The 19,903-nt window shown below is 39.3% G+C and overlaps 1 protein-coding gene across 1 annotated transcript; it reads left to right on the top strand.

The window, feature by feature from the left end:
• Positions 1–637: 637 nt before the first annotated feature.
• Positions 638–13,314, top strand: TMEM225B (transmembrane protein 225B). Its single transcript, XM_058570561.1, is given in 6 exon segments — positions 638–701; positions 704–844; positions 2,445–2,579; positions 3,363–3,431; positions 3,434–3,499; positions 13,004–13,314. Coding segments are annotated over 6 exon segments (648 nt in total). The 3' UTR covers positions 13,177–13,314.
• Positions 13,315–19,903: the final 6,589 nt, after the last annotated feature.

The following is a 19,903-nucleotide window of genomic DNA, read 5'->3' as shown; positions in this document are numbered from 1 at the left end:
TCGGGCCTAGAGGGCACCTAGGGCTTCAGGAGGCTCTGTGAACTCTAAAACTATTTGTAAAACTTTCTGTGTGCACATGATCTGCTCATTTTTCAGCGGAGGGCTCCTTTCGGCTAGGTGGACCCCTGTCCATCTAAACCCCGGGTCTTGAGGTAAGGATGCCAGCCACTGAGTAAAGGCACTTCAGACCCTGGTCTTAATATCTCCCCCTGGTCCTCATTCTGAAATCTCAAAAGGCAAACAGCTGACTGTGACAGAGGGCGGTGGAGAGGTCCTTCTGTGGCCAGTGAGTGTGTGTTAACAGAATTGAGTGGTTAAAACTTTAGAGCTGGGAGAGGTCTTGGGGATGGCCTAGTCCAACCTCCTCATTTTACAGAGGTGGATATTGGAGCTCAGAGAAGGCACCCCACATGCCCAAGATCATCCACTGAGTTAGCGGCAGAAAATGTTTTATGCGTTTTTAGGTCCACTGAAGAGGTCTGAAGGCTGCAAAGTTTATCGAGGCAAAGAAATCACCACTTACCGAGCCTCACATATATGCTAACGTTTCTGCAGGCATCGTATCCCTGACCCTGTGCTGCGTGAGAATTGGGAGTAGGTGCCCTGCCTCTTGCTCTCACTTTCCCTTGCACGGGTGATGCTGACTTTAGAGGACAAGGACATGAAGGGATTCACATGGGCCACAGCCCTGGCCTTCACCTCCCTGGCTACCTGCTAATACTGGTGGTCTTTGTCTTCCCCTTTTGGGTGTGGCTGGTGAACGAGGAGTCCCATGAAGTGTTTTTCAGTGGCCTATTTGAGAACTGCCTTGCTATCAAATGCTGGAAGCCTCGACACTTATCTAGTAAGGAGGGATGGAGGCGGGGACTAGGAAGAGGGACATGGGGCCAGCATGGGGTCTGGAGGGTGACAGAGGACTGGTTGGGGCAGAGAGGACAGAATTTAAGAAGCCCGTAAGGGCATTTTCTCTGAGCCTCCACTCTCTTGTGGTAGAGGAAAGTAGGCAGCTGGGAGGAGGTTAATAATGTCAGGCTGCCCATTGGAGTCAGGAGTACGTGTGTCAGCAACACAGTTTATTTCTGGGGTAGGAGTGGCTCCACCTAGGATGGGGGAGGGGTCCTGCCCTACTCTGGAGCCTCCACCACCTCTCAGGGCTGCCCTTAGCCCATATAGACAGTACCCTTTTGGGTGGGCACAGCTCCTGGTTAGCAGAGTGCAGGCTGGATTTCAGCCCCCACTTGTTCTCTCGGCCACACACCTGTCCAACTGTGGGTGGCAGCTCTGCAGATAATGTGCTCAGGCCTGGGTATCACATTTGCAAGGGAATACGCACAAATGTACAAGTTCAGTGGACTGTGAAGGTGCTGGCTCTCGGGACAATGTTTTACAAGGAAATCGGACAGGTAATGAGGTTGTCTGTCTTGGAAAAGAGGTAACCCTGGGAGACTTAGGCGCTATCTCCTGGTAATAGGAGAGGAGAGGCCACTTGGGGGAAGATGGGCCAGACTTTTGTGAGCTCTTTGATCCAGGGTTCCTCAACCTTGGCACTGCTGACATTTTGGGCTGGATAATCTTTGTTGTGGGCTCTCCTGTTTCTTGCAGGATGGCTAATAGCACCTCTGCCCTCTTCTACCCACTAGATGACCCCCCTTCCCTTAGTTGTGACAACCAAAATTACCTCTTGGCATTGCCAAATATCACCCCCAGCTGAGAACCACTGGTTTAACCCAAGGGTAGATTCTAGAATATCTTGGTCTTCAACACACATTTGTCTCTTTGTCCCACCCCCAGCTGTCCATCTCTGTATGCTGGGGAGGGTACACAAACTCATTTTAACATGGGTCTGAATCATACCACAGTAGGAGAATAAATCACTCTGTCTTCAAGACTCTGGCTCTGCTATTTTGGGTCTATCTGTTTCATTCTTTTCACCAGGATAATTATATAGGAGTGTGGGGGTTTCCTGCAGAGTTCAGAACATCTTGACCTCACCGAGTTCTGATTTTCCACTGGTGACTTATTTCAGTGTAACCAATACCGATGCGATCCTTCACATTTCCACGGGCAACACTTTTTATCATGAGAGTTTCATTTTCTGTTGTTTATTAAAACCACTGTTTTTCCCAAATGGATGATAGATACATGGTTTCCCCACATGATTTGATACAACCAGATTTACATAATAATATTTGTTGAGAATAATGATTCCAGTGTCTGAAATTGTCCATCCAATTTTTTTTTATTTATTTCCTGTCATTGGGAACAAAATGGTGGGCCCAGAACATTCCTGGAGGCAAAGTGTCAGGGTCAGAGCCTTGGTCCCAGGCCAGGCTGTGGGACCCGAGGATGGTGGAGCTCTGGGGGCCATCCCTGCCCAGGCTCTGCGGGGCTCTGCCCTTGTGGGTCAGGGTGCCCAGCGCCAGCCCGCTCTCTCTCCCCTGCAGTTTACATCATCCTTGGCCACTTTTTCCTGCTGTCTGCAGTCGTCCTGTCTTTCCTCACCACCTTCAGCATGTGGTCCTTTGTGGCTCAGCTGTTTCCAAGGACCCAGAAGCACAACTTTGTGTTGGCCTTCACCAGCTGGGGAGGGGTCCAAAGGCAGGGAGCGGGGTAGCCTGTCTGAGATGTCAGGAGAGAAAGAATTTTTAGGGCCCCTCTCCTCTGCTGCCTTCTCTGTGAAGTAGCCCACCCCGACGCCTGCCCCTCAGGATTTACCATCCCTCTCCTTTGGGGCTTCTCAGTATTCTGCACCTCCAGCTGGCACAGCCCTTACCACGTTGGCTTGGGGTCATTTGTCTGGGCGTCTTTTTACCATAATCTCTATCCCAGCGATTGTCATAGAATCTAGCACAGAATTATAATATAATTGAAATATATAATATAAATGAAATATAAATGTTTCTTGGATGAATGAATGGAAGAGACCATGTCTGCCCTTTGGAACCTTATGACTTTGAAAAGTGACCAAGGTCCTACCCTGGGAGGCTCCCATCAGATGGAGGAGGTGGAACACTCAGTGTGGGAAAATCAGGTTGAGTTTCATCACAGTGTCCCACCCAGAGGGCCCACCTGGAGTCAGCCCAGGGCACGAACACAGAGGGTACCCAGGAAAGGGATTTCTGATTATGCAGCCCCTGGGAGGTGAGGCACATGGGTTTTGAGATAAGTTGGGAAGGAGGGCGAGACAGGCTTGTGTGGTGGCTCCAAGAGGGCAAGGGGTGCAGGCAGGAGAAAGGAGCCTCCATGCAGGAGCCACACAGTCTGTGGGCCACACAGCTCTGTCTGATTAAGTCCAAGGAAGGTTGGAGCGAAGGTGGGAGCCACGGGAGGAGAGCAAGAGTGCCCTCCCTGTGACCCTGCAGGGGCCTGTGCTTTCCTGGTCTTGTTGCTGCATGCCCTGGAGATCCAGAATCTGAGGGTGAAGCCCAGCACCCCCAGTTCTCCGTGCAGTGGCCTTAATACATCCTGGGCTTTGACATCTTTCTGCTCATAGTGGCTGGTGAGTGTCCTGGGGCTGCTCTCCCCTCTCCCTGCCCTCAGTCTGGATTCAGGAACCGTGGACACTCTAGAGCTGTGCTGTTCAAAACTGTAGCCACTAGCTACTTGTGGCTATTTAACTTTAATTAATTAAAATGAAATAAAGTTAGAAATTCAGTTCCTCAGTCATCCTAGCCACATTTCAAATGTTCCATGACCACATCATTATGTGTCTAGTGGCTACCGTATTGGATGGTGCAGATACTGTGTAGAAATTTCCATCGTTGCAGTAACTTCTACTGAACAGCACTGCTTTAGAGCGTCAACCTTGTCCCCCGTCCTCGTCCTTCTCATTCTTATCTGCCTTGACTTTAGAACCAAACTTCTACATTCTCATGCTCTCCCCTACATCACCCTGGTTCCTAAGGCTTTCTGTTCCTATGGCTATCTTTATCTTAAAATCTCTGATCTTGTTCCTCGCCTACCTCTTTTTACATACCATGACCATCTAAGCTCTTAATCTTATCTAATTTTCTCCCTACTCCTAATCCCTTTCCCACTGTATCGACCTGACCCATGATCATAATCTATTTTAACTTGATTTTATTATTGAATATATACAATTGAATACATTGAATATATAAAAATATTTATAACATATCTGTAAAATACAAGTAATTAAAAACAAACTGTACACCGATATTTCCACCATATAGTTTAAGAACTAGCCATATTTCATCAAATCCATTGTTTGTAAGTTATGTCCTTATTTTATGTACAACTAAGAGAGAAGAATTGATGCCAAGTATAATTCCTGTAAGGCACATCCTCATTTCAGAGATGTTAAAATGTGAAAAAAATTCACTTGTCAAAATTAATGAAATATGATAGAACATTAAGTATCTTTGGAGTCTTCCCCCTCAACCATGTGGCTTTTCCTGATTTCGTCCTCTTGTCTACCTTCAAGGACCAACTATTCTGAAATTTATGCTAGTCATATTTACTACACACATATATATCCTTAAACAATGTATTATTTAGTTTTGCATGCTTAAAAATTTTATATAAATATAATCATACTGTATTTCTTCTTCTGGAACTTGCTATATTTGATCAACATTATAACCTTGAGATTCCTCCATGTTAGTATGAGGAACTAAGCTTTATTCATTTTTACCACCTTAAGTATTTAATTGTATAACTAAGCTTGCCTGTAGAAGGATCACAGTATTTCTCTGTGGGAGAATTTTAAGCTCCTGATTCAGTTTCTTTAATGATTATAGGACTATTCAGGTATTTTTATGTCTTCTTGAGTCAGTTTTAGTAATTTATATATTTCTATAAATTTATACATTTTATCAAAGTTTTAAAATTTATTGACATAAAGTTACTCAAAATATTTTCCTTTTATATTTTTAAATTTGTGCTGCATCTATAGGTATGTACTTTTTTCATACTGAATTTTCTCTTTTTTGTAACCAATTTTGTCAGAGGTTTATCATTTTTTTAGTCTTTTCAAAGAACCAGCTTTTAGCTTTCTAGAACTTTCATATTTTATGTTTATTTTATATTTAATTAATTTTTGCTTCTTATTTTGAACTTCCCTCCCTACTACTTTTTTGCATTTATTCTGCTATTCCTTTTCCGACTTAAATCAAGATCTAAGCTCATCAATTATTTCTTCTTTTCTAAGCAGGCATTTAAAGCTTTACTTACCCTCAAAAGATTGCTTTATTTGCATCTCCCATTTTGATGTGTAATATTTTTGTTATTGTTCTATTTCAAATATTTTCTGATTTCCCTTATGATTTCTTCTTTGATCCATGAATTATTTTATAGTATACTTTTAAATTTCTAAGCATAGAATTTTTATGGTATCTTTGTGATAATGATTTTAACTTAATTTCAATTTGATGAGAGATCATGGTCTATATAATCCTAATATTTTGAGATTTACTGAGACTTGCTTTATAGCCTAGTTTGAGGTCCATTTTTATGTTTCATGTTCAATGCAAACTTTTATCTATAAACATTAGATCAAGCTTGTTTATTATATTGTTTAAATCTTGATTTATAATTGTTATATTTTACTAGTGAATTGAATTTTTATCATTATGCTGTGATCCTCTTTATTTCTAGTAATGCTTTTTGTCGTAGAATCTGTTTTATCTGCTATTACTATAGCTACTTCTACATTCTTTACGTTAGTAATTACCTGTTATATCTTTTAATATTTTACTTTAAACCTTTCTCTGTCTTCATGTTTTGCACAACTCTTATGAATAGCTTATGATTGTTTTCTTTCATCCAGTCTTATAATCTTTGTCTTTTAACTGGAGCATTTAGTTGACTTACATATATTGTGACTATTGATATATTTGAATTTTTCCTACCACCTTAATTTGTGCTTTCAGTTTTTTCTGCTCCCTAACCCCCAACCTCTCTTACCTTGCTTTGGATTGATTGAATTTTATGTATATAATTCTCACTACATTTCCCCCCTCTTTAGTTAGGAAGTTATATGGTTTATTTTCGTTTGTGTAGTTGTTACTCTTGACATTTTAACATGCTTTCTTAACAAAGTTGAAAGTTAATCATTGTATTTATTCTCTTCATAAATAATACAAGGACCTCCCTCCCCAATTTATATGCTATTTTGCCCAATGTTTTAGTTTCTTCTGGTTTTTTAGAAAAATTCTATACATTTGGCATTATTATTTTATGCAGTTCATATTTATTTAAATTTACTACATATTTACCAATTTAGTTGCTTCTCAAACCTTCTCAGACTTTCTGTCTTAGATCATTATCCTTTTGCCTGAAATATGTCCTTTTAATGCTTTCTAATGAGGGTCAAATAGAGATACAATCTCTCATATCTTGTTTGTATGAAATTATCTTTCTTTCATTTTTGTTCATTAAAGTTAGTTTTGCTGAACACACTTTTTCTTTTTTATAATTTTATTTATTTATTTTTTCCCCCAAAGCCCCAGTAGATAGTTGTATGTCATAGCTGCACATCCCTCCAGCTGCTGTATGTGGGACTCGGCCTCAGCATGGCGGGAGAAGCAGTGTGTCGGTGTGTGCCCGGGATCAAGCAGTGTGTCGGTGTGCGCCTGGGATCGAACCCGGGCCGCCAGCAGCGGAGCGCGTGCACTTAACCGCTAAGCCATGGGGCTGGCCCTGAACACACATTTTTAAGTTGACAGTTGTTCTCTCAGCATTCAAGATATTATTCTATTATTTTCCCAGCTACATTGTTGTTGTTAAGTTGGCTCTGTAAAAATATCACTCTTTTTGAGGCAATCTTTCTTTTCTCTCAGACTTTCTTTGGTATTTTGAAGGGTATGGATATTTGTGTTATGGTTTGTTGTGTGAACTGAATCTGGGGAGTGGTGTCTTTCAGAATTTCTAGAACATTTTTATCTTCTCCACCTTTTCATTCTTTTTCTTTTTTCCTTTGTGGGACTCCAGGAAGACATCTGTTAGACCTTATTACTCTATCCTGGATGTCTTTTAATTTCTCTTTCATATTTTCCACCTCTTTGTCTTTCTGGGCTGCATTCTGAATAACTTACATAGATGTATCTTCAATTTCATCCCTTCACTTTTTAGCTGTGTCTGATCTGCTAATTAACCTATCCATTTTCTATTTCAGTGAATCTATTTTCATAACTAGAAGTTGTATTTTCCCCTAAATCTTGTCATATTTTATATTCTCTTTATTCTTACTTATATTTTTAATCTATTCTCTAAATACATTTTTATTATAACGTTAAACATACTTTATATTCTGGTCTTATAAGTTTAACAACTGAATTGTTTGCAGGTCTGAGTGTGTCAGCTGCTTCATCTGTAGGCTTTTGCTTGTGGTGTCTCGTTTCTTGGTATGTTTTGTGTTTTTTGACTGTGAATTCATTTTCCTTGGAATTATCTTGGTGGAAATTTTTTGAGGCCTGTTATAAATTTTCCTGAGAAAAGGATTTGGGAGACTGATGTCAGCATCATGGCGACGTGAGAGCTGCCTTTGTCTCTCCCTTTCAATCTGCAACTAGTAAAATATCCATAACTCAACAAAGGACTCCTCTGCCCAGCACACCAGGGTGTGGGAGAGATCTACATATCTGTACATCAGAACGTGGGTGGACTGGAACACATAAAGGAAGTGGAACTGGGGGAACAGTGGAGGCAGTGCCTGTGATCCAACAAAGGACTCCTCTGCCCAGCACACCAGGGTGTGGGAGAGATACTTACACAAACCTAGATGGTTTAGCCTATTACACACCTAGGCTATATATGGTACTAATCTTATGGGATACCGTCGTATATGTGGTTTATTGTTGACCAAAATGCCATTATGGAACACATGACTGTATTAATATATATGCACCTAACATAGGAGCACCAAAATATTTAAAGCAACTATTAACAGACTTAAAGGGAGAAATTGACAGCAACACAATAATAGTAGGGGACCTTAACACCCCACTTACATCAGTGGATACATCATCCAGACAGAAAGTCAACAAGGGAGCATTGGCCTTAAATGAAACATTAGGCCAGATGGACTTAATAGATATATATATACAGAATATTCCATCCAAAAGCAACAGAATACTCATTCTTCTCAAGTGCACATGGAGTATTCTCAAGGATAGACCATATTTGGGACACAAAACAAGTCTCAATAAATTTAAGAAGATGGAAATCATATCAGGCATCTTTTCCAACCACCATAGTATGAAACTAAAACTACAAGAAGAAAGCTGGAAAAATCACACATATGTGAAGACTAAGCAACATGCTACTAAACAACTGTTGGGTCAATGAAGAAATCCAAAGAGACATCAAAAAATACCTGAAGACAAACAAAAATGAAAATATGACATACCAAAATCTTTTGGATGCAGCAAAAGCAGTCCTAAGAGGGAAATTTGTAGCAATACAGGCCTACCTCAAGAAATAAGAAAAATCTCAAATAAACTATCTAACATTACACCTAAAGGACCTAGAAAAAGAAGAACAAACAAAGCCCCAAATCAGTAGAAGGAAGGAAATAATAAAAATCAGAGTGGAAATAAATGAAATAGAGACTAAAAAGACAGTAGAGGGCCAGCCGCAATGGTCTAGTGGTTAAAGTGCGGTGTGCTCTGTTTTGGCAGCCCAGAGTTGGTTCCTGGCCACGGAACCACACCACTCTTCTGTCACTGGCCATGCTATGGCTCACATAAAAAAAAAAGAGGGAGATTGGCAACAGATATTAGCTCAGGGTGAATCTTCCTCAGCAAAAAACAACAACAACAACAAAAAAGACAATAGAAAGAATCAAGGAAACTAAGAGCTGGTTCTTTGAAAAGATAAATCAAATTGACAAACCTTTAGCTAGACTTACTAAGAAAACAGAGAGAAGGCTCAAATAAATAAAATCAGAAATGAAAGAGGAGAAGTTACAACTGATACCACAGAAATACAAAGGAGTATAAGAGACTACTATGAACAGTTATACGCAACAAATTGGACAACCTAGAAGAAATAGATAAATTTTTAGAATCATACAACATTCCAAGACTGAATCACGATGAAATAGAAATCTGAATAGACCAATCACTAGTAAAGAAATTGAAACACAAATCAAAAACCTCCCAAAAAACAAAAGTCCAGGACCAGATGGCTCCATTGGTAAATTATACCAAACATTCAAAGATGATTTAACACCTATTTTTCTCAAACTTTGCTAAAAAACTGAAAACGAGGGGGCACTTAACTCATTTTTCAAGGCCAACATTACCCTGATACCAATAGTAGACAAGGGCAACACAAGAAAAAGAAAATTACAAACCAATATCTCTGATGAAATAGATGCAAAAATCCTCAACAAAATATTAGCAAATTGAATATAACAATATATTAAAAGGATCATACATCACTATCAAGTGGAATTTATTCCAGGGATGCAAGGATTGTTAATCATCTGCAAATCAATCAACGTGATACACCACATTAACAGAATGAAGAATAAAAATCATGATTATCTCAATAGATAAAGAAAAAGCATTTGACAAGATTCAACATTCATCTATGTTAAAAACTCCCAATAAAATGGGTGTAGAGGGAATATACTTCAACATAATAAATGTTGGTATATGATATATATATGATATGTTGATATATATATGATAAACCTACAGCTAACATCATACTCAGTGGTGAAAAACTGAAAGCTATTCCTCTAAGATCAGGAACAAGACAAGGATGCCCACTCTCACCACTCTTGTTCCACATAGTACTGGAAGTCCTAGCCAGAGCAATTAGGCAAGAAAAAGAAATAGGCATCCAAATTGGAGAGAAAGAAATAAAACTGTCACTATTTGTGGATGATATGAACTTATATGTGGAAAACTCTAAAGACTACCAAAAAACTATGAGAAATAGTGAACAAATATAGTAAAGTTGCAGGGTAGAAAATCAATATACAAAAATCTGTTGTGTTTCTACACACTAACAAAACTAGCAGAAAGAGAAATTAAGAAAACAATCCCATTTACAAGGGCAACAAAAAGAATAAAATACCTAGGAATAAATTTAAGCAAGGAGGTGAAAGAACTGTACACTGAAAACTATAAGACATTGTTGAAAGAAGTTGAAGAAGACACAAAGAAATGGAAAGATATTCTGTGCATATGGATTGGAAGAATTAACATTGTTCAAATGTCCATATTACCTAAAACAATCTACAGATTCAATGCAATCTCTATCAAAATCCCTATCAAAATTTTTTCACAGAAATAGAACAAAAAAAACCTAAAATTCGACTGGAACCACAAAAGACCGCTAATAGCCAAAGCAATCCGGAGAAAAAAAGAACAAAGCTGGAGGAATCACATTCCCTGAATTCAAATTATACTACAAAGCTATAATAATCAAAACAGCATGGTATTGGTGGAAAAACAGACACACAGATCAATAGAACAGAACTGAGAACCCAGAAATAAACCCACACATACATGGACAACTAATTTATGACAAAGGAGCCGGGAACATACAATGGAGAAAGGAAAGTCTCTTCAATAAATGGTGTTGGGAAAAACTGGTCATCCACATGCAAAAGAATGAAATTAGACCACTATCTTACACAGAAATTCTCTCAAAATGAATTAAAGATTTGAATGTAAGACCTGAAACCATAAAACTCCTAGAAGAAAACATAAACAGTATGCTCTTTGACATTGTTCTTAGCAGTATCTTTTTGGATATGTCTCCTCAGGCAAGAGAAACAAAAACAAAAATAAACAAATGGGACTATAGCAAACTAAAAAGCTTCTGCTTGGCAAAGGAAACCATCAACAAAATGAAAAGATAACCTACCCAATGGGAGAAGATATTTTCAAATCATATATCTGATAAGGGGTTAATAAGTAAAGTATATAAAGAACTGATACAACTCAACAACAAAAAAGCAAACAACTTGATTAAAAAATGGGCAGATGGGGCCGGCCCGGTGGTGTAGCAGTTAGGTCTGTGCGCTCTGCTTCGGTGGCTGGGGTTCGCTAGTTTGGATCCTGGACGCAGACCTGCACACCACTCATCAGGCCATGCTGAGGCGGCGTCCCATATAGAGCAACTAGAAGGATGCACAACTATGGCATACAACTATCTACTGGGGCTTTGGGGAGAAGAAAGCAAAAAAGGAGGAAGATTGGCAACAGACGTTAGCTCAAGGCCAATCTTCCTCAAAAAAAAAAAAAAAGATCTTTCTTAAAAAAAACACATGGGCAGAGGATTGGAATAGACATTTTTCCAAAGAAGACATACAGATGGCCAACAGGCACGTGAAAAGATGTTCAACATCACTAATTATTAGGGAAATACAAATCAAACCCACAATGAGATATTACCTCACGCCTGTTAGAATGGCTATCATCAAAAAGATAGGAAATAGCAAGTGTTGGAGAGGAAGTGGAGGAAAGGGAAACCCTCATACCCTGCTGGTTGGAATGCAAATTGGTGCAGCCACTATGGAAAACAGTATGGAGATTCCTCCAAAATTAAGACTAGAACTACCATGATTCAGCTATTCTACTTCTGGGTACTTATCTGAAGAATACAAAAACACTAATGAAAAAAGTATATACACCCCTATGTTCACTGCAGCATTATTTACAGTAAACAAGATATGGAAACAACCTAAGTGTCTATTGACAGATAAATGGATAAAGAAGATGTGGTATATATATACAATGGAATACTACTCAGCCATAACGAAAGACAAAATCGTGCCATTTGAGACAACATGGATGAACCTTGAGGGTACTATGCTAAGTGAAATAAATCAGACGGAGAAAGTCAAATACCATATGATTTCATTCGTAATTGGAGATAAAAACAACAACAACAAACACATAAATATGGAGAACAGATCAGTGTTTACCAGAGGTGAAGGGGGTGGGGGGAGGATGAAATGAGTAAAGGGGGTCAATTGTATGGTGATGGATGGAAACTAGCTTTTGGTGGTGGGCATGCTGTAGTGTATATAGAAATCAAATTATAATGTTGTACACATGAAACTTACATAATGTTATAAACTTACATAATGTCAGTTAAAGAAGAGAGGGATTTGCTTTTGCTTCTGCCTGGTGCTTGGGTGCACAACTAGCCTAGGATCACAAACAAAGTACATAGGTATTGTGAATTTAGCTTTAGACCCACATAACAGCTAGCCTGTGTTTATGAATTCTCAGTCAATACAGGTAACTTTGAAGTTTCAGCTTCACATGACAGACTCTACTAAATTCTCCATCTTGTCAGGCCCTGGGCCTTTTCTCCTATTTTCTGTGCCCCAAAAGGCCAACAGAATGGAAACTCAGGGTCACCTGGGTTGAGTGTATATCTCCAAGGTGAAGGCTAATTGTGTGCTTGCTTAACTCTTTAGATTCCTGTTTTCACTATGGTTTTGGGTTTGAGATTATGTTACTCTGATGCCAGCTTGGCAATGCATTTAAAAATGTTTCTAAAGAAATATTTTATTTAGAATTTTTGTAGTTTTTAGTGGGAGAGTATCTAGTCTGCTATAATGCTGATAATAGAAGTTGTCCTTTATCTTAGCCTTAAGCTTAATGCAGCATTTATTATTCACTCAAGATATCTCCATTATTTCTTATGAACATTGACCTTCTTTTTCCTTTCTTTTACTTTGCAGAGGATCTTGAGTTGGGCATCAAGAGGCCTGGGTGTTGTGTCTGACGTTTCTCTCTTAAACCTTGTTTTATTACCTATTAATGGTTAGACAATTGCTAAGATGCCTTCCAGCACTGGCCATGGTTCTGTGACTTTACCCATCTATTTGTGTGCCTAGTCTTTTGATGCATTCTGTTTTCCCTTCTGTCTCTGTAATACTCTAGGTTGGTGGGGAGAACTAGAGAGGGCAGGTACAGCTCAGAGGGAGTCACAGTAGAGGAGAGAGTTCCTGACCTCCAGGGCGTGGAGCTCAACACTGTCTAACCTGACTCAAACTTTTGCTTTTACCTAGGTGCCATCTGCCTCTTTCAAGCATCAGCCTGCCTTGGCTGCCATTTGTTGTCCATTTCCCAGAGTATTGAGGAGACTGAAGGGATCCTGCACCTGGTGAATCTGGAGAGTTTGGGAGGATATCTGCACTCAATACAAAAGGACACTTTGCTGAAGTAAGAAACAATTATCTAGTCCAGGATAGTCTGTCATCTACCCTTTGTCAAGCTGTGTGAGTGCACGTGTGTGGGTGTATGGCTCCCCCTTCTCCACCAGTCTCTGCTGCTTCTCAGGAGCTTCTTCAGGGTCAGATCAACCCTCCACTTCTTCATACTCACAGTGATTCTATCTTGCTTGTATTTGAAATTCGATAACAGTGTTTTGAATTCTTCTGAGCTTCCTGAGTGATTTATTTTTGCAGGTGTTTTCAATAAAAGAAGGACTATTTTCTCTTAATCCATACCTCAAAAAAAAACAGCCTATAGGGCAGGAGGGGAAGTAGGAATATCACAAAATGATCAAGTGAAGCGAGCTTTTGTAAAACAAAAACTGAACAGAATATAACCACAACAGAAGGTGTTTGAGTTAGTGACATTAAAAAAGGATGTCCCGAGCTGGCCCTGTGGCTTAGCAGTTGAGTGCGCACGCTCCGCTGCTGGTGGCCCGGGTTCAGATCCCGGGCGCGCACCGATGCACTGCTTGTCAGGCCATGCTGAGGCCGCGTCCCACATACAGCAACTAGAAGGATGTGCAGCTATGACATACAACTATCTACTGGGGCTTTGGGGGGAAAAATAAATAAATAAAATCTTAAAAAAAAAAAAGGGATGTCCCTAGACAAAAGAGTGACTTAGTACAGGAAACTTTTCTCAAGTATGTGTCGGAGCGAAGGGTTGGGAGTGGTTAAAGGTGAAAGCTTCCCTAAGATTGAGCTCCTAGGTCTGAAAGTCTGAGCCTAATGAGTTTATGCCTCTGAGGAAAGTATAGGCAAGTTAGCCAATCAGTATATTGGCATGCCATCCTTTCACCAGAGCCAGAGGCCTCCATTGGTGCACCTCTAAAGTGGCCCCCTTCGCAGCCCTGATGGTGCTTACAGACTGGGGAGCACTCAGCCTCCCAGCTGCGATGAGTGTAGCTGGGAAGTACGAATCCTTTGGGGCAGTGGGGAGGCTAGAACAGTGATCCAAGCCCTCTGTGGGCTTCATATCCACTCTTCCTCTCAATGATACCCAGTAACAATGCCTCCCCACATCTCTATCTAAAGAACATGTATGTGGAAAAAGCTCTTATAACTTAAGCAGTGCAACTTCAGAAACAAGTACAGGGAACTGTGTATGTCTTTCTGGAGAGGAGATGTGATGGACATGGCTAGAGCCAAGCGGGTTCTGTTGTGACTGTTAAACAGTGTTCATTAAAGGTCGACCTTGTGCAGTGCATCCTGGGGGTACACAGAGGTATCAGAATCAGTTCCTGTTCTCCAGAGGCTCACACCCAAGCAGAGAAACTAAGACAGATACACTTGAAAAACAGCCAATAGGTGTTTTAGTTAGATTGTTTTTAGTTTCTTATTATATTCTCTTCAAAAGATGTCTTGGGAGTTTCTTATGGGAATATGGTGACAGCTTAGTTCCAGTCTTCTCACTTTTCCTCCTTAAAAAAAAAAAAACTATATAGGAACTGTAGTTGTCAGTGAAACTAGGGATAGAGAAAATCTTCAAACTCTAAAATATGTAATTGTGGCCCAAACCACCCTAAACCCACAAACCTGCAGAACCAGTATGGGAAGCCACAACTGGGAGATTAACATGGTGGGCACAGTGGGGTGGGTCAGAGAATATATAGTGGTGGCAAATGCCAAAAGTCATTAGCAAATATTAACCTTCAGATGTCTGAGAAGGACCCACCCTGAGAGGGAATGGCTATGAATAGGATAGAGAAGAAACATGGTGGGGCATGTGTTTTGGAGAGGCAGAGAAGGCATAGAAAGTGCATGGAAGCCTAAAAAGGGAAAGATTTAAGAAAGCACCACTTGTAAAAGAGAGATCAACTTGGAAGTCAGATGATAGCATCACTTGATAGAATTGACTAGTGGAGAATGGAAGTAAGTATGTGGTAGTACAAGCCTTCTGAACCAAGTTAGGATATAAGAATCCGAGGAATCCTGGCTACATGGGGAACTGTATATTAAAGTATCCCTCAATGGAGCAATGGAAGAAAGAGCCCTCACACTGAGAAACTGGGATTACTCTGCTTACCTGACTCCCCTTCCACAGTATCCTCCTGCAAGTAGCTGGTCCAGGAAAGCCAAACTCATTCAAGTAGAAGAGTAAAACAGCAATATTGATACAAAGGTATAACAAAAAGCAGAAAGAGAAGCAAAAGTCTGGATATGAAGAAAACTCACCAGAAAAGAGTTGCCACAAAGTAGAGGAAAATTATAATCCAACACTCCAAGCTAAATTTAAAAACTTAATGAAGCAATTGCATCTAGGAAAAACAATCCCACAAATCAGAATTATAGGAACTTAGAGAAGAAACTTCCTGACCACAGAAGGTGAGGGCCAGAAAACAGGAGGATATAAAATGGAAACTGATAGAATTCAAGAAGTAACCAGAAAAAGTCATAAATGAAGACTAAATTACAAGAAGCACCAGAGAGAATAGATACCAGAACAGTAAGAGGTATAAAGGATAAGAATAACAAATGTGAAGAAAATTAAATAAAGAAATGAAAAGCATAGGAGAGAGTGAAAGCTATAAAAGACAGGTAAAGGAGAGCCAACATATGTAAAATTGGAGTCCCTGAGGCAGAAAACAGAAATATAGGAACAGAATAAATATTTAAAACTAAAATTAGAGAGAACTTTACTGAAATAAAGTTCCTTTCTATTGAAAAGGAACTCTTCAAAAAAGAATAACATTTACTTGGGAAAATTGATACAAGATGGTCAACCCCTTCTATGAAGGGGAAGTTCTTTGTTTTTCACTGTAATAGACACTTACTTTAGAACAAAGTACTGCCCCATCATGGAAGGCCTGGAGCCTGCTTACTTCCTTTATGCACAAATACTGGCATACAATGCAAAATTACTAGACAAGCAAAAATGTGACTGACCAGAGAAAAAAAAACCAATAGAAGCAGTTGCAATGCTGATCCAAATTTAGGGTTAGCAAACACAAACTTTAAAATAACTATTATTAAACTATTGTTAATATGTTAAAGAAATTAGAAGAAAAGAAATGCAAAATTTTTGAAAAATGGAGAAAACTACCAAAATGCCATTTCTCCCTATGAGATCTGCAAAAGTCAAAAGTTTGATGGAACACATTCTGTTGACTAAGGTGTGGGAAAACAGGCACTGTTATATGTTGCAGATGGAAGTGTAAAATGATATAACCCCTACTGAGGGGAATCTGGCAATATCTACAAAACTACAGTAGCGTTAATGCTTTAACTCAGCATTCTCAATTTAAGAATTTATCCAACCTATACACCTGCACACATATTCAAAAATGACAGAGGTGCAGGGTTATGAATTGCTGCAGCATTTGTAATAATAAATGATTAGGAGCAAGTCAAATGTCCATCAATAGGGGACATGTTAAATAAATTATGTTATATCCACACAAATTAAAAAAATGAGAAAGATCTCTCCGTACTGATGGAACATTTTCTAGGACATATCGCACGATAAAAAGCAAGGTATCTAGCGTACTTCCTTTTGTGTAAGAAGAGGGGAGAAAATAGGGGAAAATATATGAATATTAGTATTTGCAAATAAATAAACACTTGAAGGCTGTAAAATAAACCCAACAAATCTTTAGAGATGAAGGTAGATTAGGGAATGGGGTGGTGGAGTGGGCAGAGGCAGGAACAATAATTCTGTGTGTAACTTTTTATATCCTTTTGACTTGAATTGTGTAAATGTGTTACCTTTTCAAAATTCATATTAAATTAAAAATTCATATTAAATTCAATTAAAATTAAATTGGGTAATGTAATTCAAATATTCAAAACTGTCCACACCAGCACTTTGAACTCCTATAACCTCCATTTCTATAGTTAATGTTAAAACAGCTTTCACAGCTGCCATTTTACTGTGTTTGCTAAAGACAGGCCAGATATAATTCTGCCCATTTTCTGATTAAAGAACCAGAGAGGTGAAATATTTACTCCTGGCCTGGCCCTCTGATGTTCAGCACAGGCTTTTAAGTTTTTAACTTTTAAGTAAACTCGGCTGCCTCTTCTCTGGTTTCCTCTCTGTGGTAATGACAACCTCCCTGCCCTCCTCTGCTCCCTGTTTCTGTGTTTCATCTCATACCCTCATCTCTTGTCTTTTGTCAGATAATTTTCTTCCTCTCTCCCTCTACCCGTCTATCCCTTTCTCTCTCCCTTTCTCCCTTTCCCCCTTCTTTTTTTCTCAGGCCCTCACAATACTCTCGATTCATTCAGTACCATGTTCTTTGGTAGAAAAAAAATGCCTTCATTTGCTAATCTTCTTGTCTTCTTTTTGACTATTTCTTTTACCTAGCAGTCCCTTGGTTATATTCTCGTCTTTCACTGCCAGGAGCATGAGGTCAGAATTTGCTGGTTTCTTTTGCAGTTTTCAGACTACTGTTCTTAATTTTTCTTCAAAAATCTCTTCTTTAAACCATAGGAAAGAAGGGTCAGTGATATACAAAAGCTTTTCCAGATCTGAAAGTGTGGAAACCAACTAAATGAAACTTGAACTAAATTGGAGTCGAGAAGGCCTGTAGGGAGAGCTCTCAAGCCCTATCACACATCGTCAATTAGACCAAACAGGAAGAGACAGGTGCGGGCATCTTCCACTGGAAGTACAAGTACTTTACTACTGAAGGAAGATTTCTCTCTCCACCAGGCAACAGCCCAGCCAACGAGAAACACTGCAGCTCAGCCAATGAGAAGTTGTTGCTGCCCTGAACTGTTACTTTCCCCCAATGGATTTTTGTTTGGAACAGCCCCTCCCTACTCTCCATTTTTCTCTATAAAAGCAGCTTCCCTCTTTTGTTTTCTGGATTTGCCTATGGTTTGCCATAGCATGCACATCCCGAATCGCGGTTCTTTTGGCTATTCCTGAATAAATATTTACTGTCATTTTGGGGGTAAAATAATTGGTAAATTTGCCTTTTAAGTTCACAAAAGCATATTATAAAACTGCAGTAATTAAAACAATTTGGCAGGTCCTGACACATGATACAGATAGATTACAGAATAAAATAGAGTCCAAACATAGAGCCAACTTTAGATAGAAATATAATATTGGATAAAATTGGCCCTTTAAATCAGTAAGGATTATTGAGACTTCAATCAATGGTGTTGAGGCAAACTTGCTGGCCATTAGGAAAAAAAACAAAAAGACTGGATTTCTATTTTCTTTCTTTGACCAGAATGCATTTCAGACAAAACTAAGATTTAAACTTAAAAATAAACCCATAAATGTATTGGAAGGGCATATGGGGGATTTAATAATTTTATTTATTTGTTTTTCCCCCAAAGCCCCAGTAGATAGTTGTATGTCATAGTTGCACATCCTTCTAGTTGCTATATGTGGGACACGGCCTCAGCATGGCCAGAGAAGCGGTGCGTCGGTGCACACCCGGGATCCGAACCCAGGCGGCCAGCAGCGGAGCGCACGCACTTAACCACTAAGCCACGGGGCCGGCCCCATATGGGGGATTTAAAAAACCATCTTGGAGTATGGAAGGCACAAAACACAGAAGATTTTTTAAAAAAAGGAAAGATGAATTTGAATATGTAAAACATATAGTCTTTTGCAATGCACTAAGTGCCATTAAGAAAGACAAATACAAATAGGAAAATATTTCTAAACCTTTGAACAAGAGCTAATTTCCTTAACGCCCAGAAAACTCATATATAAATAAAAAAGAGATAAACAACCCAAAAGAAACAGAGGAAAGGATAAAAATAGCCCACTCATAGGAAAAGAAATACAAGTAAAAGTAGCCAATGAAGGTAGGAATAACAGTTGACTTTACTCATAATGAAGACTTGCAAATAAAAATGGGGGCACTATTTATTTCACTTATCAGATTGGCAAAGATGAAGAAGTTTGATGACAACATCCAGTGTTGATGAGATTGTGGGGAAATGAACATTATCCCCCACTGTTTGTGGGAGTGGAAATTGGTGCAGGCTCTTTGCAGGATAATTTGGCAATAGCTGACAAAATTCCAAATACATATAACTTTTAGACCCAGCAATTCCATGTACAGGAATTCATCCTTTAGATTTATTTGCAGAAAGTGCACAAAGAATTATGCATAACAATGTTCATCCCAGATTTCTGGTAAATCCTAATGCTGGAAACAACCTAAATGTCCACTAGTAAGCTTCATAAATCGTGGGAAATACATGTAGTGGAATTCTGTGCAGCTTTGAATGAGGTAGATCACTATATGTAAATATGGAAAGATATATTGTTTAGTGTATAAAAGCAAAGTGCAGAACAGAATATAACATGGTTCTACTTTTGGAAAACAAAAAGGATATGCATTTTATTCTTAGTTTGCCTGTAACATTTCTGGAAAAATTCCTGAAACCTGCTTCATGGTGTCATCCTAACCTCTGATTCCTCAGGTCTCCTTGTTGGTTTCCATCCCTTCTTTCTGCTCAGCTTGGACTCCGTGGTCACTCAATACAACCTGCCACCAGGGCCCTCATTCCCTCCCCCCTTGGCATTCTCTCATAATCCTCAGTATTGGATTAATCCAGCTGTTTGTTTTCTGCAGATCTGCCCCCAGATTGCAAAAATAACTGTGTGTATTGATTCTCACTTGTTTTGTTTTGTTTGCAGTCTCACTCGGGTGTTGTGTTGCTTGACAATCTTTCCATTCACCCTACAAATTTTTTCTACATCATTCCTCACAACAGACATTTCAA

Source organism: Diceros bicornis, chromosome 26, assembly GCF_020826845.1.
Source record: "Diceros bicornis minor isolate mBicDic1 chromosome 26, mDicBic1.mat.cur, whole genome shotgun sequence".
NCBI classification, from domain to species: domain Eukaryota; kingdom Metazoa; phylum Chordata; class Mammalia; order Perissodactyla; family Rhinocerotidae; genus Diceros; species Diceros bicornis.
This window is presented reverse-complemented; position numbering and strand designations above follow the sequence as displayed.